Source organism: Accipiter gentilis, chromosome 13 (assembly GCF_929443795.1).
Source record: "Accipiter gentilis chromosome 13, bAccGen1.1, whole genome shotgun sequence".
Taxonomy (NCBI): Eukaryota; Metazoa; Chordata; class Aves; order Accipitriformes; family Accipitridae; genus Astur; species Astur gentilis.
The window spans coordinates 6,873,900-6,900,905 of NC_064892.1; the positions used below are offsets into that span (position 1 = coordinate 6,873,900).

General features: G+C 39.1%; 1 protein-coding gene across 1 annotated transcript; it reads right to left on the reverse strand.

The window, feature by feature from the left end:
• Nucleotides 1-1,149: 1,149 nt before the first annotated feature.
• GPR180 (G protein-coupled receptor 180) lies at nt 1,150-27,006 on the reverse strand. Its single transcript, XM_049815653.1, has 9 exons — nt 26,844-27,006; nt 24,532-24,690; nt 21,071-21,265; nt 17,436-17,616; nt 17,180-17,229; nt 13,812-13,969; nt 7,296-7,487; nt 6,860-6,937; nt 1,150-5,228 (listed from the first exon to the last, which is right to left on the reverse strand). The coding sequence occupies exons 1-9, from the start codon at nt 26,977-26,979 to the stop codon at nt 5,070-5,072; spliced, it is 1,308 nt and encodes a 435-aa protein (XP_049671610.1). The 5' UTR covers nt 26,980-27,006; the 3' UTR covers nt 1,150-5,069.

Sequence of the window (27,006 nt, forward strand, 5' to 3'; positions counted from 1 at the left end):
AAGTAGCCTTCCAGAGCACCCACTGCTGGAAACCTTTGCTCTTGGGGTTGCAGTTGTTCAGATCAAGTCTCTCCCTTCCCACAGGCAGACACTGTGCAAAGCCCTGTGACCTCCTCGGTTGCCGTCTACCACAGTCCTGCCATCTGTTGAAAAAACTGGCACCCACTGAAGTCATGGCTCTTTTCATGGTGCTTGTCTTTCCTCCCCTCAAAACTCCTTCCTCAAACTGGGGGCTGCTTGTGATGCCTCCCGGCCCCTTTTGTAAGGCTGTTTATTTTAAAATACTTTAAAGTAGCAAAAGTTGTTTTTTTCCCCGACCCTGCTATTGCAAAAGAGCTGTTAGGGGAAGGGACAGGCCAATCATTAGCACGCAAAACGCCACAGAAGACATACAGGAGAGAGATGGAGGAGTTACAAGGCTGATAGTTTGCAGAAGACTGACTGACCTTGCAGTTGCCCTTCTAAAGGGGATCTTTCCCCCCTTCAATGCGCCTTTTCTACCCCATCCCCAGCAGTGCTACTGGTACTCATCAAATCCTGATGACATGGTTTGGCGAGCTAAAACCACTGAGAACAAACTTGTTTTTTCTTCTGCTGCTAAAAGCTAAGTTTTCTACCGCTTCAACTCCTCAGCTCCATCTCACTTGAACTGCTAGGTGACAGCCAGAGTCAGTTCACAGCAAACAAGAGCAGCATGCAGCCAGGGGAACAGGAACACTCTTTTTTTGGCAGCCAACAACCCAAATCAGTTGCAATGTCAAACCACACCCTCAGGTCACTGATGGCTAGGAAGACTAAAGATGTTTTAGAGGGCAAGAGATACAGAAGTGCAAAATCAAAACAGACCAAGGATAAAGAGAATAGGCATACTAGATGCAAAGTAGGGGCTGGACTGTGTGTTGATCGTGGGAACAGATGGAGAGATAGAGAGAGAAATGACACCCATTACACTCAAAATCAAATGTATGAGACAGGGGAGGGCAGAGACAGAGCATGGTGGGAGAGACAGAATTCGTGAGACAGGAGAAGATTTGCAGAAAACAATGGTTTAAGAAAAACTGGAATCAGAACTTACTGTTCACTGGAAAAATCACAGTCTAGTTGTATCAGTACAGTTAGAAAAGAACGATCCTTTGAAAAACAGCTTAATACTTTCTTTTTTTAATGTCTGACATTTGCAAGGATCACCTGCTCTTTGTACATTGCATAGTCACACACAAAGAGTTAAAAGGTACAGCATAACACGAGCTTTGGCCAGCCCAATAAACATTTATTGTATCAACTAGACATACCATTGCACAGAATGAACTAGAGCCAAATCAAATCAAATATTCTTCCAGTTCTGCAGAGGACTGAGATGCAAGCAAAAAGATTTTGGTAATTCCATGGCTCTCCATTGGCACAGGAACCAGAAAGAAATATTCATTAGATCTGACTATAAACGTTTGTCTTGTGTGGGAGGTCTTAGTATAGTAATATGTATTAGAAACTTGATATTTTTCCAATCAAGCCTTTCCACTTCCATTTACATATATTTAATTGTAAATATTTGTTCTCCTACCTGAAGCACCTTAAAGAAATGTACAATAAACACATTCTACACAGAAGGTGGAGGGAATAGCTTAGGGGACTTGTGATGGTCCCTAGAACTGCTCCAGCCTCCACATCGCTGGTCAGGAGCAATGCAAGATGATCCCTCCTCACTGCTTGTGGGGGGTCTCGTAGACAGAGTTGGTGATCTCACCCTCAACCAATAAATCATAATTGACACAAACAGGCGTCTGTGCCAGTAGAAAAGGTGATGGCAAGGAGGTGTTCTCTCACCCATACAAGTGGATTTCTTCTTCAGAGCACAACCGACTTCAGTTTGCAGTCATGTCAGCATCCACCTATCTTTTCTAAGCACCAAAACGTGCGGGCAATAGAATTAGTATACTCTGTAACCACCACTTTACTTAAAACAGAACCGTGCAATGTGCAGGAACTCTCAAACGGGATGTCATCACTTGAGCCCTCAACTAAGCAGCGCTGTTCACCACGGTCAGCAGCAGCAGCGCGACCTTTGGGGAACACGCTTCAGCCCCTTGCAGTGCAGCGGCGAGGTGGCAGGGAGCCTGGAGCGCCGTGGCTCTCCCCGAGAATTCCCCGGGTACACGGCAGCTTTCAGCGGGCACAAACCCACATCACTTACACAGCGGGGCTACGGGCATACTGCGGGAGTGCTTCTGTCTGCTGCCGTCACCTTAATGCATCGCTGAGTTCCTCAGATGTATGCAAGATGTATGCAAAAATTCCTCTTTTTTTTTTTTTTTGTGATGGAAAGCACGTTTTAGAAAAAGAGGAAAAAAAAAAGTTTTACAGTCAGGATGCACTGATCGCAGACAACTGAAAGAAGGCTGGAAGCTATTCTTTCAAGATGAGGTTATGAAACCAAATTGATAAAATGGGTAACTGTGTGAATAAGCATGAAAAAAGCAAGGTCTTATCAGCTGGTCTCACAGAAGATATAAGTTAGGAAGAAGAGATAGGCTTTCACATACCCACTTCGGGCATGATCCAGAGGCAGTAAACTTCAAGCTAGAGTACAGGTAAGTATGAAGCTTTGTAAATCAGTCACACTTGAAGACTCCCCCCAAAGACATCCTGTACCAAATTAACTGACATCTTGAATGTTATTGCATTCCTAGTGACCTACTGCTGCAGTACACATTAATGATTTAGTAACGTAGAACTGGCGAGTGTTGGTTATGAAAGAATGCTACAGACCTGGGCAGAAATGCGTGTCCTTTGTACCGCTTACCATGAGAAAGTGATACTTAGGTGCTACAGTTAAATTAATAGCAAAATTAAAATTTTATTTTCAAATTGTTGGGTTCAATGCCAAAGTAAGAGGATAATGTTACCTGTTGACTTACGGGGCAATCTGGAAAAGATTAAGAGACAACATCTTATGCTTCCTATTTACACTCAGATTAACTATGAATTCATTTTATGAATTGTTGTATGGTATATTTATAAGGTGAAATTAAGATACCATTTACCTTAATACTGACCGATTGAAGTCAGAGGGACTACAGGAAGTAAGAAAATACTTCTGGAGAATAAAACAAATGGAGTGCCTCTTCTGAAAGTCACATACAGGTTTTTCTGCATAGATTAAAACTTTTATCGTGACGGATCATAAACTGTAAAGCAGTTCTTGTGTCTATCAGAAAATTCTATTTTATGTGTGAATTTCATGTCTTATACATGAGGACAGATAGAGCTCTTCTACGGCATTATTGGAGACTTATCAAAAACAGGGTGCTTTTTTCTTGAGAAGATGAAAAGTACAGAGATAAGCAGGGAAATAAAGACTGAAGTTTTAACCAATAATATTTTTGTGTGGTTATCAGAGGAATGTAATAATTAATCTTTTAATCATTCTGAAGATTGTGTGAAATCATAATATCTCATCTTTTCCAGCCTCAACCTGCCATTCTTGATCTGAATTACAAACAATAAGAAAGGAGATGATTTAATGAGCAACTTTGTCATGTTGCCATTTTGCCTTAGTCAAAGGCAAATGTCTAGTTTTGCCTCTAAACTAAAATGGAATTGACTTATGTTTCAACTATGCTCGCAACCAAGGCAAACATGAATAGAAAAGTTAGGGCTATTTTAAAGGCAGAACCCCAGTGTCTTCACATTTTCATAAAGACATAATTAAATACACATTGTTAAGAATAAACAAACATTCATTTACTAGAAAATAAAATCCACGTTGCGAAGAAACACGCATCTATGAAAATAAGTCTAGAATTTGACAAATACTAAACTAAATCCAGAAAGAAAGATTTCAGTCACAATGGCAATAGGTATGTTCTTATTATGAAGGAAAAAAGTCAGCATGATTTAATCATACTCAATAAATAGGCACTTCAATAAAGTATATATTTACACTGGCTTTCTGAATGCTAGGGCATCACAAAGTAGTATGGCTTTATTACAATGGATGGAAGATGGCAACTACTTAGAACCCAGTGCCAACATGGATTATAACAAATCCAGTGAGTATTTTGTTTTTCAATTATTCATAGAAAATTTAATCCTGATTAAGTATCCTTGGGCAGGAATTCATGGGTAGTTGATGACTGAAACCAACATTTATTTGAAATGCTTCTGTTAATTTAATCTGTGTATATGGCTTAATTATGATTGAATCCTCAATGTAACAGAAATGAATTATATCAGGATTAAAATTCTAGTACCACATCACCCATTCCATTTTCTTTGCCTTTTTTTTTTCCCCTTTAAAAGATGCAAGCCTGCTGTTTTAATTACCTTTATGTTGCTATGTCTTATAAGTCTTAAATACTGTTTAGACCCTCATTACTGGATGAAATTTTTAGTTACATTTTTTTTTTTTAAAAAGGCAGATATAAACCCTATTTTCAGTCCCATTAAAATTTTAACCAGTATGAACATTAGTTGCAAAAAAGGCTTTTCTTTTACACCAATAATAAAGGAAAGTTTCTTGCAGTCAGTTGTGAACATTTTACATGTATTTTCTAGAGGACTCTCTCCCTCTTTTGTTTCCCCTTCTTTTATGCTTATATATAAAATGCATTTTCTCTAAAGCATGAAAATAAAAGAACTTGTACTCATCCTTACGCATCACACCAATTTCACAACTGGCCTATTTCAGGCTTGTTTGAGCTTGTAGATGTTTTAAGAACTGCATTTTATAACACCTTCAAACCTAGTATTTATTGATATAAAGTAAGGATTTTTTTTTGTGTCTGTAAATGGGAGAGAAAAGATTCATTGTACTTTTCCGTGATACAGCTCAGCACCACATACTAGACAAACAGTATTTATAAAATTATTCAAAAGATGGATTTTTTCACTCCACAATACTTCTAACAGACTAATCTAGGGACCTTGTCAGACCAAAGTTCTGTGAAGTGCTCTTATATTATCACTTAGTTTTCCAGTGAAACCAATGTATCACATATCTATGACAAAAATACCTGTATATTTAAGTCATTATTGCACATTTATTACAAAACGTATTCTTCCTAAATATCTCAGAAGTGATGTCGACTTTTATGTCCAGAGGATACTGTTAGTGGCAATGTCACTGATGACAGTGAAGATACTTCCCAATATAGACTATGAGATAGAAAAAGTCTGTAGAGGATAACCATGGAGATGCACTGACAGAGGATAACGCCTACGGTAATAATCTAGAGACAAAAAAAAAAAAAGAGAGAAAAGGAAAAAGCAAGTGAAAAAACCTTTTAATACTGCTGCAGCTACAAAAGATTTGAACATGAATCTTAAGTCCAGGATTCAGACTCTCACACCTGGGTGTTTTTAAATCAGTAGATAGCCCTGGGCAAGTCACATAACCCTTCTGGCAGTCTCTGTTCTGGGGAATTTCAGACTTGCAATTCACCACCCATGCAGTTTCACAAGCAGAGGTGATGTTTAGATATTCTGTTCATACAACAAACAGAGTGAAAAAAAAAGCCTGGAAACACTTTGCACTAGCACACTCCTGGAGCTGTGAGGATAGTGATTAATCAGACTCACTTAGCCAGACCTCTTTTCAGTGCAAGTCTCTTCATCTGTAAAAGATTTGTAAGGCAGTATTTATCAAATGTATAAAGGTAACTACTGTTTCTGAGAAAGCAAAAGCCTAAGTTCATGTACAGAGAGTCTTTTAAAATACATGTTTTTCTTAAATAAATACGGTATTTATTGATCATGCATTTCTTTATTCTATTGAAGTGCATTTAAAGAAGGAAACACAGCTAAATTTTCATAACGTAGGAACTGCAGCGGCACACAATGGTTAAACTTGCTCAAATGCAAGAGCAGAGCAACTGTACTCTCCCTTCAGTAAGCTCAAAATAATGCAAAAATTTCCTTTACTGATCCCATCTCTAGAGGTTGTCCTCCTGCTATGATGATATCTTCATCAAGCAACAACAAAACAACAACAAAAAGTCTCTTCATTAGTAGCTATAGAGAAGTCTTTTTTTTCTCCCTAGTTTTTTTTTTTCTTTCTTTCTTTTTTTTTTTAAAAATCAAGTGTAGTATTTAATTTACTACATATTTTTAGTGGAACCTTTTTCTTCCCCGTACATATCCTCTACACAAATAAAAACTCAATTTCCAAAAATATTTGCATACAAATGCACAGACAGTTAAAACCATAGAGAAAAGAAGCAAACTCTACCCTGGAATGAGGTAGTCAATCACCTGAGAATAGCAGTGCACTTTATCTGAACATGGCAGGCTCCACACGCTAGTTCTCTAGTTCCTAATATGTTTAAGCAATAGAGAAACCAAGTGAGTCCACCTTTGTTTTTAACTGTTTAGAGCTTACAAACCAAACTACATATTTGGACCGATTTCTTAATCTAAAGAATACAGTTCAGCTACAGGTTCCTGACCTATTTAGCCACATAAAGCTTTTAAAGGATGAAGACTAAAAAGCAAACAACAACAAAAAAATCCACTGATTTATCTTTCTACTAGCTTTGTTAAAAGAATCCCCAAGGTGTTTTTAATTAAAAAACAAACAAGCAAACAATAAAACAAAACACCCCCCCCATTTTCCTTTGACTTAACAATCTCCCCCTCTCCCTCCCTTAACCTAGAAATGATTACCCGTAGATGATTCAAACCCTGTATGCCTTTGTAAAATATGACTCACATTAGCATCAATGAGAGCTGTGTGACTAAGACTTTTCAAGTTGCTTTGGGGTCATAAGATTAACAGCCTAAGAGCATGAGTTTGCTAACAAACACTGAACATGAAGAACAACTACTATTCAAATTCCATCTCTTTTATCTTGCCTGTACATACCTTTTCTCTTTGATATTCTCTGAATATTACAGCAATGGTTGCAAGACATGGGTGGCACAAAAACCAGAGAATGCAGGCCTGAAAGAGAAGATGAGTATAAGTTATAAAATGACTACTTGCCAGCTTAGAAGAAAGAGATGACAGTTAGAGGAACTGCATTTACATTTCTGTCTATTTTATGAAGCCATTGTTTAATTTTCAATCAACAGAACGAAAACCACACAATGAAAGGTGGGATTTCTGTTTAAAAAAAGCTCTATACTCCTTGTCAAATTAAAATGACTCCTCAGAGTATGATGACAGGGTGCAATTTAATCAAATCAGACACTCAAACATTAACTTTCTTATGGAGGAAAAGAGTTTAGTGCTTCAGTCAACTGCATGCCACAATTATGTTTATAGCAGAAGGGATCAGTTTCCCTGATGTAACCCATACTTTGGCAAAGGTGATATAGAACTCCCTTTTCAGTGTGCTTCTCTCCACTGTGATGATCTGGTAAAGACCAGCAGCCAGTGACAAAGCTAGGCAAACTCTGAGGCCAATAAGCAGTCCGCTTGCTAAGCCATGGTGTGAATGGTAGCTGTGGTGATTTGTATCTTCAAACTGCTCCCAAATTAATAAAAAGCTCTGGAAAAGAACAACAACAGAAAAGTACATTTAGAGTAAACAAGGTTACACTAAACCTCAACTAATCTTCCCATCACAGATTAAATTATCCACACAACCGGTCATGCTCCGCTCTGCTTATTGGAGACCACCATGTTGCACAAAAGACCCTAGCCCGAACTGCCTTCTGGCACTACCTATTACTCCAAGTGCAACTGGAAAGAACCGAGTCTCACTTCTTGCATTCCATAACTTTTAGAAAGTTAGACAAGTTAAAGTTTCCCCTAATTTGGATGGAAGGAATGTGCCACCTTAGCATAAGATCCAAAATAATCATCTAGTTAAACAGTCAGCCTGCTCAGCAGGAAGCCCACTGAAATGATTCTACAGAGCTACAGGGAGGTGTCTCCTTCCACTTGGGATCCACAACCTGTAAAGCTTGTTTCAAAGGCAGGCGACTACGCCTTTTCTTTCAAAATCCTAACAGGATTCACTTTTCTTTTCAAAGATGGGGAAGTAAGAGGGTGGTGCTGCTGCCCCTTTTATACAATAGCCTAAAGGCTCAAGCATTCACCCAGGTTGAACTTGGATCTCCCACAATTCCCTTCTTTGCCTAAAGGATATCCAACTCACATCTCCCACCTCCTTGGAGAGTGCCGCAACTGCCAGGCTATAGGCTGTTCTTGGGTGGGCCACTCTCCACCTCTTCTATTGAAGCTGTGCCATTGTGGAGAAAAGAATTCAACATCAGCTAGGTCAGAAACTGCGAGCGAGCCTGACTCTGCAAGCAACTGGCTCGGAAACCTCCTAGGGTCTAGGAAAGGGAGCATGACAGGTTCCAAATGCCGTCCCAACATCTGGACAAATGCTCTAGCCAACACATAAAGATAGTAATCCTCCGTAGCTCTCAGCACTGTATCCATTTACTGGAGAATCCAATTTTGTAGGAGCACTGTGAGAAAGAATATTGATGGATTCTCCAAGGAAAAACAGACTAAGTGCCTAGTTCGCGAATCTTAGTTGGGTAGAAGGCAGGCGCCTACTTGTTGCATAAAAAATGAATCTTGCTGAAAAGTACCTTTTTAAGACTTTGGGAATGTTAACGTTATAAATTAGAATACCCATGAAGTTTAGACTCCCCCAGCATCATGGAGCAGCTAAATGGCATTTTAAGACTCTTGAATATACACTGGAATCCAGTCCACCTACTGCACACATCTAACTTGCACTTAGGCTTCAGATGTCTAATGAAGCAGGCTTTCTGAAGAAAGGTAGGCAAATTTGATTTATATGAGTGAGGTAGCTCTGAAGGCCTTCAGAAGCAGACATTGTATGCCTCAATTTAGAAATCTAAATTAGTCAGATTCCTTTCTGAACACATTCAAAGGCTCTCTCACTACATTAACTACATAAAGACAAAAAGGTTATGGATATTAACTTAAAAAAAAGTGTAATCCACCTGTGCCTTCCAAAGATGGGTGTCCTTGAGTCTCATCAGTCAAGACAGTATCATCTTCACTTAGAATATCCTCAGAGAGTACTCTTGCTCTTTTGCCCTCCCTTACCTAGGCCATGACACAGCAAGCACGACTGGTGTCATTTCAGTCACTCCTCAACTACCTGGATGGAAAATGGAAGGATGGGAGAGGGACAGACGTGAAGCATGCACGTCTTGAACATCACTGATTACTAGTAAACAATCTGAACAACTGGCTTCAAATGTTCCCACCATAACACTCTATTTCTGACTAACTCCAAGCAAACATCTTCAAATGAACAAATTACTTGACTGAGAATTCTGTCAAGGAGTAAGACTTGAAATAAGGCTAAAAGGCTCCTGAAACCCTGAGCTACAGCACAGTGTTTAGTAAAGTTGTGTCTACAGCACTAGTTTTGGAATGAAATTGATGAATTCCTATCACAGAAGTTACTTCAGTCCAGGTAAAACATGCTCACACAACAAATGAGGGTTCTACCAGTTACAGAATCACTGCAGTCTTGTACAGAGCATTTTCCCTTCTGATATTTACACTTGGGAATAGCAAAAGTATTTAACTTCCCTGGACTGGACATACACCGTCTGAGAAAATAAAAACCCCAACCACCTCCTATTCCACCTCACGAATCTTCCTGACTAAATCATGCATCTGAGGGGAAGAAATATAGGCTGATGAAGATGAAACTGTAATACTGCTTTAAAGAAACTTCAGGTAGATCCTAGGGATAGCGTAACCTTAAAGAACAGAACTCATGAGGATTTGAATTTTCCTTAACCTACACCAATAGTAACAGCAATGAAGGAAGCCACTTTCATGAGAAGATGACAAAGAGCTGGAGTAAAGGAATTACGAGAACAAAGTCCAAATCCTCATGGGAAAATAGTGTCTGACAGCACAGTATGCTCTGGACTAGCCCTTTAAAGAGTGTAAACTGTGTAAACAACACAGGAAAAAGTTGATCAAAGACTGTGTGTAGTGACAGAAATGTAGGATCACAGAATTCCAGCTTCCTTCAGTTTCATTAGATTATTCCAAAATAAGCAGAAGGCAGAGGCATTAGAGGCAGAGATGGAACTATCAGTGCAACACACTGGAAACTCCGACAAGATGAACGTGTGTCACTGCTCTTCCTGTGAGCTGGGACTGTTTTCACTCACCAGAGAAAAGCAGGATTCTCTAACAGAGAAGTCTGTGCTATGGAGTGTTTCTAGGTTACAATGGATTAGGCAATCTGTTCTCAATGAAGGAAGAGTTTCCATAGACAAGCATGATCTTGAAGTCAAAATTTCTTTGGCTGGCTATGCCTGAGAAATTAAGGTCAATAAGCCCTGAAGTCCTTTACCTTGACCACAGAAAGCCGTATGTCAGCTCACTTAGCTGCAATATCAGGAACACCAACCTGCTGAAGTGGATATCGGAGACATTTTTTTGTTGGCAGTGAGCAGAACGATGTTTGAACTCTGAGAAGAAATCAGCGGGGGAATTCTAGTTGCTATCCAGAAGAACGACTCTGCTTAGGCTGTAGACAAAAGAACTGGATGAGCTAGGTAGCTGAAGAGCTGACTCGCACTAGCTATGTCCAACACCAAGTCACAACTGCTTCTTCATAAAGTAAAGGAGAATGACCATCTCCTTTTTTACACAATACACTGTTCAAAATGCCTGATTTCACCTGCACATACTTCTGTCCTACCTTGGTTCACAGTGGACACCAACCACTGTCCAGTACTGATCTTCCTGTTCAAATGCTAGAAGAATGTTTGCCACGGACATCATCCTGATGTTCCAGATATACAAGTTGAACCTCCACATCCATACAATGAAGAACCAGACACTCTTCTTTTTTGTCATGAGGATACAATTATGGTAGAACCCCTCCTCCCCTTCACTATGCCAACACTGACTTTATGGCAAGCCAAGATAACATATCAATCTCCAGTGAAGGCAGGTTCTCATGGGACAGATCACCTCTGAGAGGCAAGAGGAAGAGGGAAGCAAAAGGGAAATCAGAAGTAGCAGCAAGGCAAAGTGGATTAACTAGCTGCTTCTAAACATATCTAGTACTTGGGTATGTGATGTCATGCAATGCCAGTACAGTAAAAAATGGTTTAGATCCAAGGTCAGAGGTAGAGCTCATTCTGACCACACCTTTGGGGTGTACCTAAGAACCCCTGTGAAGTGTGACATCTAATGCAGTAAGATTCTATGTCATTTTCATCAGGTTCAAAGTGATCAGCTGTCTTTCCAGAATCATTGCCTCTATTCCAATCAGCCCTGAAAGCTGAAACTGCTCAGGTCTGCCTGATGGGAAAGGGCTGCCATCAAAGTTTTGAACAAGGTTTGTGTCTCAGCAGCAGAGAGCAGAATCTTTAATGAATATAGAGCAGCCTGGGAATCTTTTGTTCTGAGGCTGAAATAAAAAACAAGTTAAGGCAAAGGGAGACGCTGAATCGCAGACTTGTCCACCCTTTGAGATGCTACCTCTTTGCAGCCACAAAGACAACAAGAGATTTGCTGACTAGAAGGCTGTGTCCACCCTACACTGACAGTAACCTGTAAACACAGCCCGGGAAATTGCTGGTGTTTCTGAAAGAACAAAAAGAAAGAATCCATAGCATCAGTACAAAGAGGAGAGAAACCCCTGAAAAATTGCTGAGTAATTTGAAATAGTAGCAGCCAAACAGGGTCAGATAGCTTGCCAGTCAAAATTGCAGTTAAGTTGAAGAACAATATCTTTTCCCAGGCTGTCCACTTGCTTGACTTCCCTGAAGATGAGATGAGGACAGGTAGTATAGAATGTCAATAAAACTAACATGGTTCAGTATCTATCTGCTGTGTTAGGGTAATGCATGTGGTTTCCAGCACCCTCCACAGCAAGTCCTCAGAACATCTGTTATCCACATAAGTCTGTCCAACCTCTGGCATGGGAGGAAGCTGGCTCTCCCATAAGAATCTCTGGGAAAGAGCAGGACAGAAAGGAGGTTATTGTAGGTTTTTAATCATTACAAGTGATCATTGATTGCCCTGTTACAGCAGGTCCAACGGCCATGTAAATCTAGACAGACCAGTGAACAACAGACCAATCTAGAGAATGAAGTCTTGAGCTCACCACCTTTAACAGAGGCAATGAGCTCAGGGGATCAGTATCGAGACCGCAACAGCTGCATTCTGTACTAAGGAGAAGAAATCTGGCAGAAGGTATAGTTTGTATGTACTGAACCATGAGATGGAAAACATCCTCTCCAGAAGCGGCAAGGATACTCTTGGTGTCAGGGAACTTTTGCTGGAGACAACAGACACTGAGATGGGGGTGCAAAACCACCAGGCAACGACATACTCTGATATCCATATTCTGTTCCTACAAGACTCCTGCCAAACCTGATGTTCCCAACGTTACCAGGAGAGATGTGGTAGAGCTGTGCATTCATGGTGAAAAGTGAGATAGCCAACCTTGTGCCAATGCTCTAGTGGTGCTCAAAGAGCTAACACAAATGTGTAATGGACCAGTACCAGGGGAAGCAGCATATATGTATGATACCTGCCCTGATTTTTACAAGTAACAACCAAAAAAAGATCAAGCTGATGACACCGAGTGTCCTTTCTATGTACAGTAAAAAGGAAACAACAACAAAAAACTTTCCAGTCTCAAGTGACAGAGTACTAACACACCCATATGTATGTACAAGTGGAGAGGCATGAATAAAATTAATAGTTTAGAAGTCGTCTTTACTACCAGCATGTGAAATTTCTGGTGCTAGACAGGTGTCGAAGTAAGGTGGAATGAACCTATCTTTGAATTTCAACAGTCCCATTGACCTTAATAGCCTTTGGTTTATATTCTTAATTAGCAAGAAATGTCAGCTCCCAGCTACTTTTAATGTTTGAGCAGTCCACTGATTTAGTTTGGAAGCAGCACTAATTACAGATACTACTCAAATGCCACAAAATCTTCAGTATAATCTCTTCCTCATTACTGTCTCCAGTTTCTCCCTGCTCTTCTCTTTCTCAATGGCTTTCAGATTCTCTTGTCTTTATGGTGTGATTTAAAAAAATTTGTTTACAAAAGGCACCACCAGGGTTGGATGATCTCCATTACAATTTACTTTTAAGTTACTGGTTTACTTGACTTTCTAATTTATACTAATGGAAAATATTTGAATGAAATTATGTGTCAGACCATTTGTATATTTGCAAGACCAATCCTGCACATGAACCTTTCAAGAATTCCCTCATATTGATTAAAAAGACCATTAGACATCCTATTTGAGTGGTTCTAAGAGGAGGACACCAAGGATTTCAACTTTTTTTGGTGACAGAAAGAATTTCTCACAACAGCTTTTCTCATCTCTCCTCTCATGCTGCTTGTTATCACCCCCCATAATGTAGTTCACAACCCCTCAGTTGTACTGATTACAACTATTTATGGGACCATCTTATAAATCAGATCAGTAAAATGACTGTGCTGGCTGAAATATCTTAAATACCTCTTTTTTTTTTCCCTCCTTTTTTTTACCCCTCCAATCTAGATCATTCCACTGATCTGGTTTACAGTATAATGCTACAAACAATTGGCACAACCAGGAGTTTGGAAAACTGTGGGAACTTCTTAAGTGGTTTTACTGCTGAACAAAAACATACTGTGGAGCTACACCTTAAATTGTTAAAGTAAAGAGAAGGTGTTGTTACCTATTAGACATACTGGGTGCACATTATGCTGTGGGTTTTTTTTTTTTTCCAGTCTTGATACTCCCTCCCTCATAAAATATTGAAATTAGTTGGTTCACGGTTCTGTCATACCTAATAGCAGCTCTATATTTCAGTATAAGAATGAATATAAAATACAAACCTGTGTAACAACAACTACTACAGCAATGCCAGTAGAAGTTGGAGTGGAATCCCACTGAAGAGGTCTGCCATGAGATTTCTTCATTCTGCCTATTGTCCAACCCATACACAGACTCAACAATAAATATAGCATTTGTATCTGTGAGACTATGTCACACACTATTAAAAACAAAAGAAAAAATAAATAGTCACAACAAAAATACATTTTTTTCTAAAGCAAAGAGAAATGTTCGATATACATACAAATGAAGGGTGGGCATTTATGCCTCTGTATGACCTTTAGTCATAATTTTGGTGATAGTTTGACTAGCTGAGGTTGCTTTGCCACAAAATGTGGGTATTTTGAGTAGTTTCCAGTGACCAAACAGATCACTACCAGCTTTCCTCTAGTTACGCTGCAGTGCTGCAATAACACGAGCACAGCACCACGTCCTCCCAAATCCCACTCTTGTGTCAAAGAAGTCTGGGCTCAGGAGTCCATCTGCATAAATAGGCTTATAAATGCTAAAGAACTAATATCATAACTATGTTAATCACACTGCAAATACAAAAAATGATGAAATGCACTCCTTCCTTTTCCATGAAAAACTTTTGTTCAAAAATCAGATAGTTGCATTGTACTTTACATTAATTGCACTTTGTCTTAAGGATGCAGTAGCTTACCACAGAAAGCACAAATATTTAGGACAAACTCCACTCTCAGATACTTAAAGGGGAAAATATAACAAATAACCCTAACACAGACTTCATTTGGAGCAACCACTTGCCTGTATTTCATTTTATTAAATGCAAACTACCTTTGCCTCATTTTTGCTATGTCGATGTTTTTTTTTTTTTTTTTTTTTTTTTTCCTCTGTTTGGGAACAATTAACACATACACCATAAAGTTACATTCTTAATCAGCGTCTCAAACCTGTGTTTGAAGCTGTACCTGAATAAAGAAACTTAAAGCTAGAATATATTAAAGCCTGTAGAAAGAACTGAAGATTTCTTTCTGGGTGACTGTTAGCTTTAGACCTGATAAGTTTTTGACTGAAACTTATCAAACAATTTTTAAGTTGGTGCTTGGACTTGAGAATAAACTGTCTCATTGTAGTGGTGTAGCAGAGCTGTACAAGAAGAAATGATTCTTGTATTATGTAAATTGTGAATTTGGTTCAGAAACTAGAGATTGGGCACTACACACAACAACGCTTTCTTTTCCACTTGACTAATATTTAAGTTCAATTAAATTTGCTCCTTATTTGTGATTTTCACTTACACTATGAGGTACAAGAAAAATATTTCTATGTCACAAAAGCAAACATCTATTTTTGTACAAATTTTACAAGGCTAGCTATGGAGACATAGTACTCCCTAGAAAAAACTGTTACGTGAACCCAAGGCATGCCAAACCAGTGTCACAAATCCAAGCTAGGGGAAATGACCGAACTGGATGTTCTAGAGAGCATTTTATTTTCTGTCACTCCTTAAGATAGCTTGCTCTATAAATTATAGCCAGACATCATCTCTCAGTCACATCTTCGATATAGATATTGCTCTGCTTCAGTGTGGCAACAATTCAAACCGATTCCCAGACAAAATGGTGTAAGATAAAAATTCAGTACTGGTGTTAACCTTTGACATCTCACACACCTTGCCAGAAAGCAAGAAGGTCAAGAGAAATTTCTAAAATTACAATAATCACATGATATCCAGGGTCAGTGTAAACTCACATGCTACCAAGCTGATACCATATCTGTCGGATTTCATCACAATTCATCTTTTTTGGCTGTTGCAACAGGCATAATAATACTCTCTGACTTTTCACATTTTGATCTTACCAAAACTTAAAAGATCACTATTTGTCATGCTTTTGAGCACCAGCATTATTGGTGTGATTTATACAATTCACTTAGGTAATTAATTAGACTGAGGGTCAGGTCTTTATACACGGTGAAGAATAAATGGTGGTAGGAAAAGAATAATTGCTTGGGATAGCATCTGAACAGGCTTCTAGAAAGAAATTCTGGCCTCACTGCCAGTCAACAGAAATTTTACCATTTACTTTTAACTCAGATTTCTGTTCTGATGTAGGAAAAAATGGTAGCACCTTCCACCTTCAAACTATACTACTTGCTATCAGCCATTCTTCAGAACTGTAATTGACACTGAAGCTGTCCACATTTCTATTACTTCTGGTCTTTCACTGTTTTGGGAACCATGAACCTTAAAAACAGTAGGAAAGGAAAACTCTCTTAGCTGAATTTAAGAAATTCAGCTATTGATTCAAAAAATATTTTATTCTCAACAAACTTTGCTTTAAGCAAATAAAAGTGGTCTCTTCACTACAGTTCATACACAGAAAATCTAACATGCAGCTACTCTCTCTGAAGTTCTGGCTGGGTAGTAGTTAACACTGGGTTTCTCACTGGGGAAGAGTTATGACTACCTTCATGTTCTCTATTTAATTTCATTTCAGGAGATGAGAGGGAAAGTTTAATAATACAGTTGCTAGAGAGGCTGTAAGGACCTGCTAACTCACATGGTTAAAACAAGAAAGAAGCAATTACTGTGGTGCCAAGTGCCATCAAGAGGCTGTTAATTCCAACTGCAAGCTTCTAAATGATCTCTAGGAAGAGAAGTATTTTTCTATATAGGCTGTTACTCTCCAACACTATTCCACTATCACAGTACTACTTTCTTGAGGTGCTTCAAGACAATCAAAAGGCAATGTATTTGCTTAGAAAGAACCCCCCTATGCTTGAAATGTGAACTAGAGAAAAGAAACCCCCAATGACAACGTTCAACCCTGAAGACTCCAGGAGTAAATTAGTGCATTTTGGGAAGAGATGTTACAGGAATTCAGGTCCAGTGAGAACTCAGAATATCTATACAGAGTGGAGAAAAATGCTTTGTTAACATCAACTCTTTACATAAGCATTTTTGCATCACTCTAATCATATCACTTGTGCTGTAAAACGCTTACTATTTCATTATAATAAATGTTAAATCTGCTAGTGAAACGACACACTCCATAAAATGTCATTAAGTTTCCTAAAAAGCTTTGGTACTCTAGATAATGCAAACTCCACAAAACCCTTCAATGTATTAAAACATCTACTCATGTGATAGGCATGTATTTAAGTGTTTGTAGGAAGGAAGCTTCAGACAAGAAAATCCTTTAAAAAATCCTAAACAATATCACAATTGTGTAACTCTAAATACAGTTATTGTAAACATCCAGAATAAAACCTGTTCTAGTATTTTATATTAAAAATCCAGTGATATGGTCCAAGATCATAATACAGTCCAGCAACAGCATTCGCTGACGTATTATGCGGATTAATGTGTAGGAATACGTAGGAAACAGTAGACAAGCATACTCACATTCTGCCAGACTTCCCATAAAAGGTGCTCCTATTCCATCTTTAGAATAACTGATGAAACAATAAAAAGATGTTATTTTTAAGTGAGTGAGCCTTAATTGTATGTTCTCTCTTAAAAGTACATTTAGGCAGTGATGTAGTTCTAAAAAGTCAGTCCTATGTTTTGTCACAATCACTACAGGAAAGATGATGTACTGATCTTTACAACACAATGCTCTTCAACTCTTAGGACTGAAAGCAAAAATAAGCAACGATACCTTGAGAAATGCAGGTAGTTGGCAAAAGCTGAACCAGCCTGCAACAGTAATGCAATTGTCAACACCTTTAATACAGTATGCATAGGTCCACGCTTCTTAATTGTTTGCCATAGTGACTGTGCATATATGCAAGCAGTTACAAAATATGCTAGGACAAGCAGGAAAAAGAATTCATGTAATCCTGTGAAAAAAAGAAATACAGCTTAGTTTTTATAAAAAAAAAAAAAAGTTGCCACTAGCAGTAAATAACTAAAACAAAACACGGGTTTTTTATATATAATCACTGGGAAATACTTAGTCACCCAAAAGTGGTAGTACAGATAAAATGAGTAAATCCTAGCCTATCTTATCCAAGAAAGTCAGTGAATTTTTTCAGAGCTGATTATTATTTGATCTGACAAAGCATTTCTTATTCAACAATACCTTTTCTGAGTGTGGGAGAGATTCTGTTCAAGTACAAATAACTATGTAGCAACTAGTGAAATAGTATAAAGTGGCATACAGTTTCTTCATAAACAGAAAATAATTGTAGCCCATTTGATCAGTCAGAAACATATTAAAGGACTTATTTTTAGCTCTTCTTTTTGGCTTCAATTTTTAAAGGCACAACCTGAGATGAGAGAAACCCCAGACTTCTGTTGAATCTATTTAACCACTGGGTGTCACTCTTCCTCCACATAAAGTAGTTAGACTAAGAAGCACAGCTGACCAAGACAGAAAACTTTTAGATAAAGAAAAATGGAAAGAAAAATAGCACAAGAACCGTAAGTTCATAGAGTGGATTTTTTTTGCACCAATCTGAAAAAATGCCCAAAGTATCTGATATTATTTACAAAACAGAAGTACTCTAATTTTCAGTCTGGTAGGAGTCTGGTAAAATGCTTCCCTGAAGACCTGCATCCTGGAAATCTCTTCTGTTGTCCGGAAGCTTTGGAACCCATCATATGAGCTCCCAAAGGGTCAAAGCCAGTGAGCTATATGCAAAAATGGGTAAACAGACATATCTCACAGAAAACTTATGTTTGCCTTCTCCAACCCTCCTTGAAACCAAGTGGTGCCCACAAAATCAGATTCCGAACAATGTTTTTCCTTCAGCAGGAAGACAACTCTGCCAAAAACTTCCAACCAGCTCCACCCAGAGATTAGTAACATAGCAATTACACACATTTCAATATCTAAGTTGAAAAACATTAGAACTGTATGAGTTCTGGACCGTTGCTAGTACAGTAACTTCTGTGGCTAAAATTAATACTTTTGGACATATATACAGTCAAATGGGAGAAAAAGACCATAAGGTAATAAAGACTCATAAAACACAAATTTAGGGTCACTCTGCTTCTCTTGTATACCTATACAAATGTATGATTTATGAACAACAAAAATAGCATTTTAGATCAAACCTCTTACTCTTTCTTTCACTCTTTATCTTTCTGCTTCAAAAGATAGCTACAGAATCCTTGCCAACTTCAGTGGCTAAGTTATTTCTCACCATGATGAGTGGGTACACATGGAAAACTCTTTAGGAAAATCAACTAGCTTTTAATAAACACTAAACATTAAGGATGGAAAGCTCCTTCCAACCAAAGACAGATTGTGGATGACCAGCTTGAGACCAAAACAATTTAAGAGAAAGCTGCACTGAAATACAACTATAAAAAAACCCAGAAGGTAATTTGCAACCTGTCTTTTTCAAGTTTCCTGACTTCCAAGTAACCTAGAGTTGACAGAGAAAATAAAACATATGTACCTTAATGTGAAATACCTAACTTCAAGGATCTTCAAAATGCTGTCTACCTGGTCAGCTGCCCTTAGAAATCCTAGATTGCACTGGTACCATGTCTTACGTAAAAACCCCTGCTACATAAAATGATAAAAGATTACTTGCCACGGATCAGAAACCAGGCCTCCTCCTCTCTCAAGGCAAACATCTTAATTACAAGATTATAGTCTCAAGTTCCTTTCTGTACTTCCCTTACAGTCCATTTAATTTTGAGATCTCCTGTGTCAGGCCACAACTTTAGTAACTAAAGTGAAGGATAACCTAACTAGAACCATCTATAACTATGTAGTTTTTAGTTGCCTGAATGAAAGAACCAAGAAATGAAGCTAGACCTTTTCTCTGATACCCTGATGTTCCAAGCTGTGCACCCTTGGAAAAAATGACAAATATTATTCCCCAAAGATGCATTAGGGGGGGAAAAAAAAAAAAAAAAAGCGCGAGATATGAAATCCTCCTCAGTTCTTTGAAAGCAGACACAGGCGTGTAACTTCAGCATTCATGGCAGTGATGCAGGTTTTAATTCTGAATAAACAGAGGTGTTCCTCTGCAACTGTGGAAGACATGGCATGTACAGCTCACCCTGTTTCCTACTTGTTAGATCTAAATACATGCATCCAACGCATTTTACACACCTCCTTACTCAACATGCAAGCTGGTCAGAGTTCTGCTTGCAAGTGCTCAAAGTCTTCCTACAAAACTAATATAGAGCCCGGATGCCTCTCTAGGAGGTCTATACACCACTTTTAAGGGCCACGTGATGTCTTATACTGCTTTGCCCATTGATTTAGCAAAAGAACGCTACTAGTGCTTTTTGAGAATAAGTAAATTAACCTAGAATTCACTTCTGGATACAAAATTCACCAAATAAAAGCTGCCAACTAAGTTTGGAGATTAAGAAGTACAGTTAAGAAGTTAAAGAGACAGGTAAGTCAATTTATAACCGTTGAAAAATGGATGGTTAACAGTGCTACTTTCTTACAGATTCTGCTAAATGTCCAGTGAATATTTTCTTCCCTTCAAAAAGGGAGCTGCCTTTGTTCCCTCTATATCCTCGAGACCAAGAATGACATCAGGGCATATGATTCTGAGCACAGCAATTAAGGTCATTCTGGGTATGTAGGTTAAATCTGTGTACGACAGCAGACTACGCCTATCAGGCTCTTCCCTTACAACAGACCTAGGTTAGTGACACGTTGATGAGACCTCCCAGAGCAGCGAAGCTAAGCGCTGCAATGAAGCACACATTAGGTTGGTTTGGATTGTCCAAAGCTTACAGTTATATGTAGGCGTTTCTTTAGCTGCTGTCTTGAGTCACTTCTAGAAGTTTTTCTTTGCATGTTGAAAAATTTAAAATTGCATTTCTTACGTAAAATAAAATCAGGACTGACAAATAGCTAATCTGTGGCCTGCAACTAAGATACTTAGAAAGACCAAAACATTGAACTGAAATTGTACTGGCAAAATGTTTTATTGTGCAGGTACCTGTGTTGCACAGAATCAAGTTTTACACAGCTAAGGAATTTCATGAATTCATTAAAATCAGGGATTAAATTCACATTCAAGCGGAAGCTTACAATTTCAACATGGGAAAATCACCTATCAGCAAAGATCTTAACACTAACTTTCCTTGTGCGTCTATCCTTCCAGTTAGGCAAGTTTTGGAAAGTCAGGCTAGAGAAAGGGACTGTAATGCCAGAAAATGAATTAAAGTTTACTCTCCATGAAAAAGCAGAATATGAAATATAAAAGACTCTGCTATCCATTCTCCATACTTTTCCAAGCATAGTAAGTACTGATTTGTTTGGGTGATCAGATCCTTAACTTACAAATCTAATTTTAAGAAAAAAAATCTTACCAGATTCCCCTGCGCTAAAGTGATCTAATGGATTCCCTTCTGCATCTGGGTTTAGTAAGACCATTTCAAACTGAATATCCTCGGATTCAGAATAATTCTCCTCGCAGGTAAACTTGTCTACATAAAACACATACCATGTTTCCGGATAAGGAATCTGGGACACTGTCAGATTTTGCTCTGTGTGGTTCACAGTCACTTTGGAAGAAAACAAACAAACAAAAATAGAAGTAAATACTCAATTACTTTGTTTGTAGAAAACTCATCTTTGAATGATAAAATTTAAATCCACATAATCTTATACAGGTTATAAACTACATACAGTACAAAACAGTCTTGGTTTTGAAAACCAGCCATAACATCAGAGACCAAACTTCCAACTTCATCTTTCGTTTCAAATAGGTACAGGCAAGGGTTGGTGAGGAGATGCACTGCATTCCGTATCTCAGCTTTTGGATTTGCTGGGAGGGTTCCTTTCTGCCAGAAGCCAGTGACTGCAAACTGTGTCTCCTATGCTCAGCACATTCCTGTCCCCTAGTACGGTATTGATAGGACTAGGTATTCTTTATTAGCCAACAGATACTTCTGCAGTATGAAAAATACCTTTGTGAAATTTAATTCTACTCTGTTTTCAAAGATATTTAGAGCACCAAACAGGAACAGCCACACGTGAACTCAGTAAACAACAGTGTGCATGCTTTAAAGGTGCAACTTAGCATGTTTTACAGCATCTTCCCCAAACAATAATAGACTGAATTTTGACTGACGGCCAAGTGCTGAGACCATTGTCTAATAAAACTGTATGTTTCAAATACGATTACATTTAAAACCCAACTATGAAAGAGACAGACGTTTCATCTGCTCACTGGTATTACTGCTATTTTTCCTAAAAGCAACTGTTAACAAAGCACAATCTCTCCAAAATAAACATATGCTGCAAATGAAATCTGTGGCTCTGCATGTTTGGGTGAAACTTCAGGAATTGTAAGTGCTGTCATACTGATTACTGAACTCGAGTGCTAATCAGCTCAACCATGAATGAAAGCCATCTCTGGAGAAGAAATAACAATATAATGACTGGACTGAAGATTAATTCCCCTTAATAGTTTAAGATGACAACGGCTAAGGATGAGGGAAGAGAAAAATGTCATAAAAATCTACAAAATAAGCTAGTTTTTTTATGCAAAGGCCTTTCTAAAAAAGCTGCAAATGTACACACAAAACAACCCTTAGCAAACTCATTATCCCTAAATATTTTGTAGGCAGAATTTAGAACTAATTTCTAACTTGAAGCCTACCTGTGAAAAACATTTATGTGATTTAAATAAACTTGTTTCAACTTCAAGAAGTTATCTTCTGTCCTCTGAAGGCATGAACTGATCAACACTAGGATCCAGGAAGAACGTGTGATATGTTTCTTTGCAGCAATTGTCATGAAATACAAATTTGGACAACACACAAACCAGAAAAAAAAAAAGTGTTCTAATGCAGGCAATTCATTTTGTGTAGGTAATGGTAAGTACGCATTCCACTCTGGAGCTAGAGCTACATATCTCATCAATCAAATAAACAAAGTGAAACAGCTCCCCTCAAAAACCCCAAGATTTTTAGAAACACAAATATAGGATTTCATATAGTACTTCATCCAAATGAAAGGCAAACTGCAGCTGAGAAGGTTGGCTTTATTCTCCATCTCGACTCTCAGCTGAGTTCTGACACAGTGTTATTTGCATCAAGACGAAGGATCACACGGAGCGTGTTTAATCAGTTTTCCATCAAATCTGCAAGCTAACTCACAGGAAATGAAGATAAAACAATAATGTAATTGATTTTGCCCAAGATCAGCAAACAGATCCAACTCACCCTGTGGTCACATGATTCCTAAATGCAGTAGAAAACAGCAAGTACACTGCTGAGACAGACAGAAGTGATGGGCCAACTGCTAGTCATTTCAGCAGCACTTAATGTTCAGCTCAGATCAAGTCTAAGGGAACTATGTCCTTAGAAGTGACATCTGTGTAAGATTTCATAATGACAGTGTTCCAGGAGATCAATTTGTTACTCTAGGGATGCTGGCTGCACAGAGGAAATGTATTTAAAAAAAGAAGCTGTATTCACTTAAGATATATTTGAATGAAGTTTCTAATATTAATTTCTTAAAGGAAAATTTATGCTTTAAGTAGGTTTTGTAGTATTACGATCAGTAAATGGTGCAAAAATGATTATTTCAGTATGTTTGTCTTCCAGTTACGTAACTGAATGCTTCAGTGTTTTACTGTTCTTTTACATTTAGATGGATACTCAAGTTAAGCTTTAACCTGATTAGCTCATCTTTGATACCATATTAAAAATTTTCTAACATGTTTTGTACATCGAAGTGTGACAGGTTTGTGCTTTCATGAAAATTAAAATATAATTTTATTTTTGTTTTCTGATCTTTGAAAACTGCCATTTCCATGGAACTGGAGAACAGGAGCCTCCTGACAAATGAGAAATGTTCCTTCATATACAAAAGACAACAAGATAACCTACATATTCTGTACTGGTATAAATCTCAGCTCAATTATGAAAAACATTTGAATGTGAGGTTCAGTGATGAATACCAAATTACAAAATTAAAGTGTGAAAGAACATTAAATGATAATACGGGCAAGTTATAAAGTAAAGCAGCATAACCCAGATTAATTTTCGCAGATGACCTTAAAAAACTAATGATTATGAGGTCGTGAAAGAAAAAAAAACCAACAGAGAAAAAAGCTTTGCAGGTACAAAATTACCCTTCTACTGTGTACTTGGGCTACATACTCCTACCTCACAAGCATTCACTTCAGATGTTTAGAGGTAACTGCAGCAGACTCCATCAGTTTGCCTCTAATTTTTTTCACTCCACTGGAATAAAAGTCGCAATTCAAACTGTACCTTTGACTGTCCCAAACATCTAGATTCTCAAGTTCTTCAGTTTCATATTACAATGGTATTCTTTGCAAATTCTTTCAAATACTCAACATGATCTTTTTTTATGGAAAAGTTTGACATTAAAAAAAAAAAAAAAAAAAAGGACTTTTACTCCAAGCAGAGTTAGAGAAAATCTCTGTACTGAATGAATAAAGGAAAACTTCAGCCAAACATGTACCCTTTCTGAGCTGTGTAGAAGTGAGAGCACGAGACTAGAACTGGTCATAAAGTTTGGCTGTTAGCATTAAAGTTATTATTTGTCAAGGATTGTTCATTTTCCAGCAGCATACTGAATCACAACTTGCCAACAAAGTCTTCTGAAGTGATGCAAACAAAGCAATTTTATTTCCTTGTAATAATTTTTAATTACAGAAGGCCAAAGTCCTGCTTTTACTTAAGTTGATGCAAAGTCCAAATTCACTGAAATAAATATTCTAAATACACTGGTAACAGGGTTCTAAATACACAGATAACTTAATTTGTAAGGAGGGAAAGAAGTAGCAACTTACTTGTCAGCTGAGCTTTAGAGAACTTCTCTGTACAGCTGTGATCTTGGATACTGTTCTGCAGCTTCTGCCATTCCTGTGCTTGAAATAGGTGAAGTCTAGCTGCTTTTGTCACAGCTACTGCTACGTTCTTGATTCTGACACACAGAACAGCATGGTCACCTTGATATTTAAAAAAATAAAATCAACTAATCTGCCTTGATGTCAGTTACAAACAAAAAGCTAGCAAGGCGTAGATTTTTTTAATAAGTAGCAGCTTCCCTTTATTTCTTAAGCTTCTACCCCTACTTCCCATAAAAGTCTTTACACTCTTTCAGAAACAATTTCTAGACATCTCATTAACACAATACTGCATGCATAATTCTCTATGATGGTACTTAAACCTTCACCACAATCCAAATGTCATTAACCACCTCTATCACAAACAGCCTTCCCTCCCCCTTCTTTTTTTTTTTTTTTTTAAACAAACTTCCAGATAACCTTTTTTTTGTCCTTCCTCCCACCCCAAATTTTATTTTCTCAAGCTCAGGTGAAGACAGTGCCTCAATCAGTCTCAATAACTGCTTCAAAGTCAAGTATTTTATGACCTTTGTAGCATGATTATGAGCATCATAGGGTGGCTCTTGAGCCTAATACCAGAAGAACTTATGTAAATGGACCTTCATGTTATGGACTGATTAGAGCTAAAATAGTTAATTATAGATGACAGATGTCAAACGATACAAAGAAAATCAAACTTTTCAAAAGTGTTCTCTAATGTGTCAGTCTACCTATAGGCTGCATCTTGACATACTCATTCAAATTTAAGCAAGCTTTGTATATTTTTTTATACTGTCAGAGCAATCTTCTTTCCCACCTAACCTAGGCACCAGCTGGATGTGTCAATAGACTACTACCAGCTTCAAATAAGGCTCTGCCAGGAAGACTTGCCTGTTCGGAGCCAGCTGCGAGATAGCGGTCCTGCAATAAAACCTCAAAAAAGGTGATCTCCTGGCATCTGTAAAATGTTATATGGACTACAGTTTACCCAAGCTGCTAATAAAATATTTTGAAAAAATAACAGAAGGTTCTAAAAAAAAAAGCCCATATGGCTTTGCTAAGACCCCAAATACGTATAGTTTTGGGTATTCATGCAGAAAGAGAAATATTTCTAAGGAAATATGCAACATCGCCTTGTAGAATAAATTATATCAGCACACCTAAACCACTCATCTTGGAGCTTAATGTTCTTTTCTCAGATTAAGCAGTGCACTTTTTTCCCCCTTTAGATCTATTCAGAGCGCTTCTACAATTATTTTCCAGGACACTAATAATTAACTGCTTTCAAGTCACTCCATGAGCGATCCCCACCCTATCTATCACCTCTCATTCAGCACTAGAAGGTCACATTCTAACTCTTCTTGGCTTATGTCACGTTTTCCTTCATCCCGCTAGATTTTTTTTTTCTCGCAAACATTTTCGTTTTTCTCTCACACTGCTCCTCCAGTCTGGGAAGAAGCCTGTGTAAGTATTATCTTCACGGCTGCCTTTCTATGCATGCCACAGAACTCTTCTCCCATGAAGATACCTGGGAAAGAAAACGGTCTACGCTTCCAAAATGCTGAGCATATAGGGAAAGTACGTAGGAAAAGCACGCCGACCAGCAGTGCTTGCATGTACCTGTTTTCGCAAAGTAAAACTTCTGCGGCAAGGAGAGTCACTTCCAACCTGTACTTCTGCAGCGACCGTTCTAACAGGCTTCTAGCCCGTTGCCGGGCCTCTTGACTAACAGTCAGGAGTCATTACCGCCAGGGAGTTCATAACGGGGGAAAGCAACGCCCCCGGCAACGATCCGGTGAGAGCGCACATCCCGCTGCGCGGCGACACTAGAACCACCCGGGGCTGCGCAACAGCCACGCGCGACGCCCAAGCCGCGCTCCCGTGCGGTGGGAGATGCCGGAGGGACGGGGAGGAGGGACGCGCGGCCCACGCAAAACGCCTCTGCCGCTCCCCGCCACGTCAGGCCGTGGCACACGCAGGCAGCAGGCACAGCACCCGCCGCCGCCACGCTGCTCCGTCCTCTGCCGAACCCCGAGGCCGTCCCGCGCGTCCGAGGGGCTCCTACCGACTCCGACTCCTCCTTCCACCGCCCCCGCTTCTGCCCGAGCTTCCCGCCGCCCCGGCCCCTCAGGCCGCCGCCCTAACGGCTGCCCCGCGCGCCGCTCTGACGCGCCCCAACGGCTCCGACTCCCCCGGCCCCGTTTCAGGACGGCGGACGCGGCCGGGCCGCGGGGCTCCCTCCCTTCCCCTTCTCCCCCCCTCCCTCAGGCACCCACCGTGGAACTGGAACCGCGCCACGGGCCGCCAGGGCTCCAGCCGGGCGGAGGCGCTGGCGAAGCCGCCCCGCAACGTCTTGCCTCCGGCGCCCCACCAGCCGGCGGCGCACAGGAGCCACAGCAGCCGCCACCTCATCCTCGGGACCCGCCGCCGGCGGCGGCC

Coding starts and splice junctions, on each gene's coding strand:
- GPR180 (XM_049815653.1), bottom strand. CDS start 26,979: ATGAGGTGGCGGCTGCTGTGGCTCCTGTGCGCCGCCGGCTGGTGGGGC. Junction 21,266..24,531: donor CTCTAAAGCTCAGCTGACAA/GTAAGTTGCTAC, acceptor TTTCTTCCAAAG/TGACTGTGAACCACACAGAG. Junction 17,617..21,070: donor CTTTAGCGCAGGGGAATCTG/GTAAGATTTTTT, acceptor TTTTTTTCACAG/GATTACATGAATTCTTTTTC.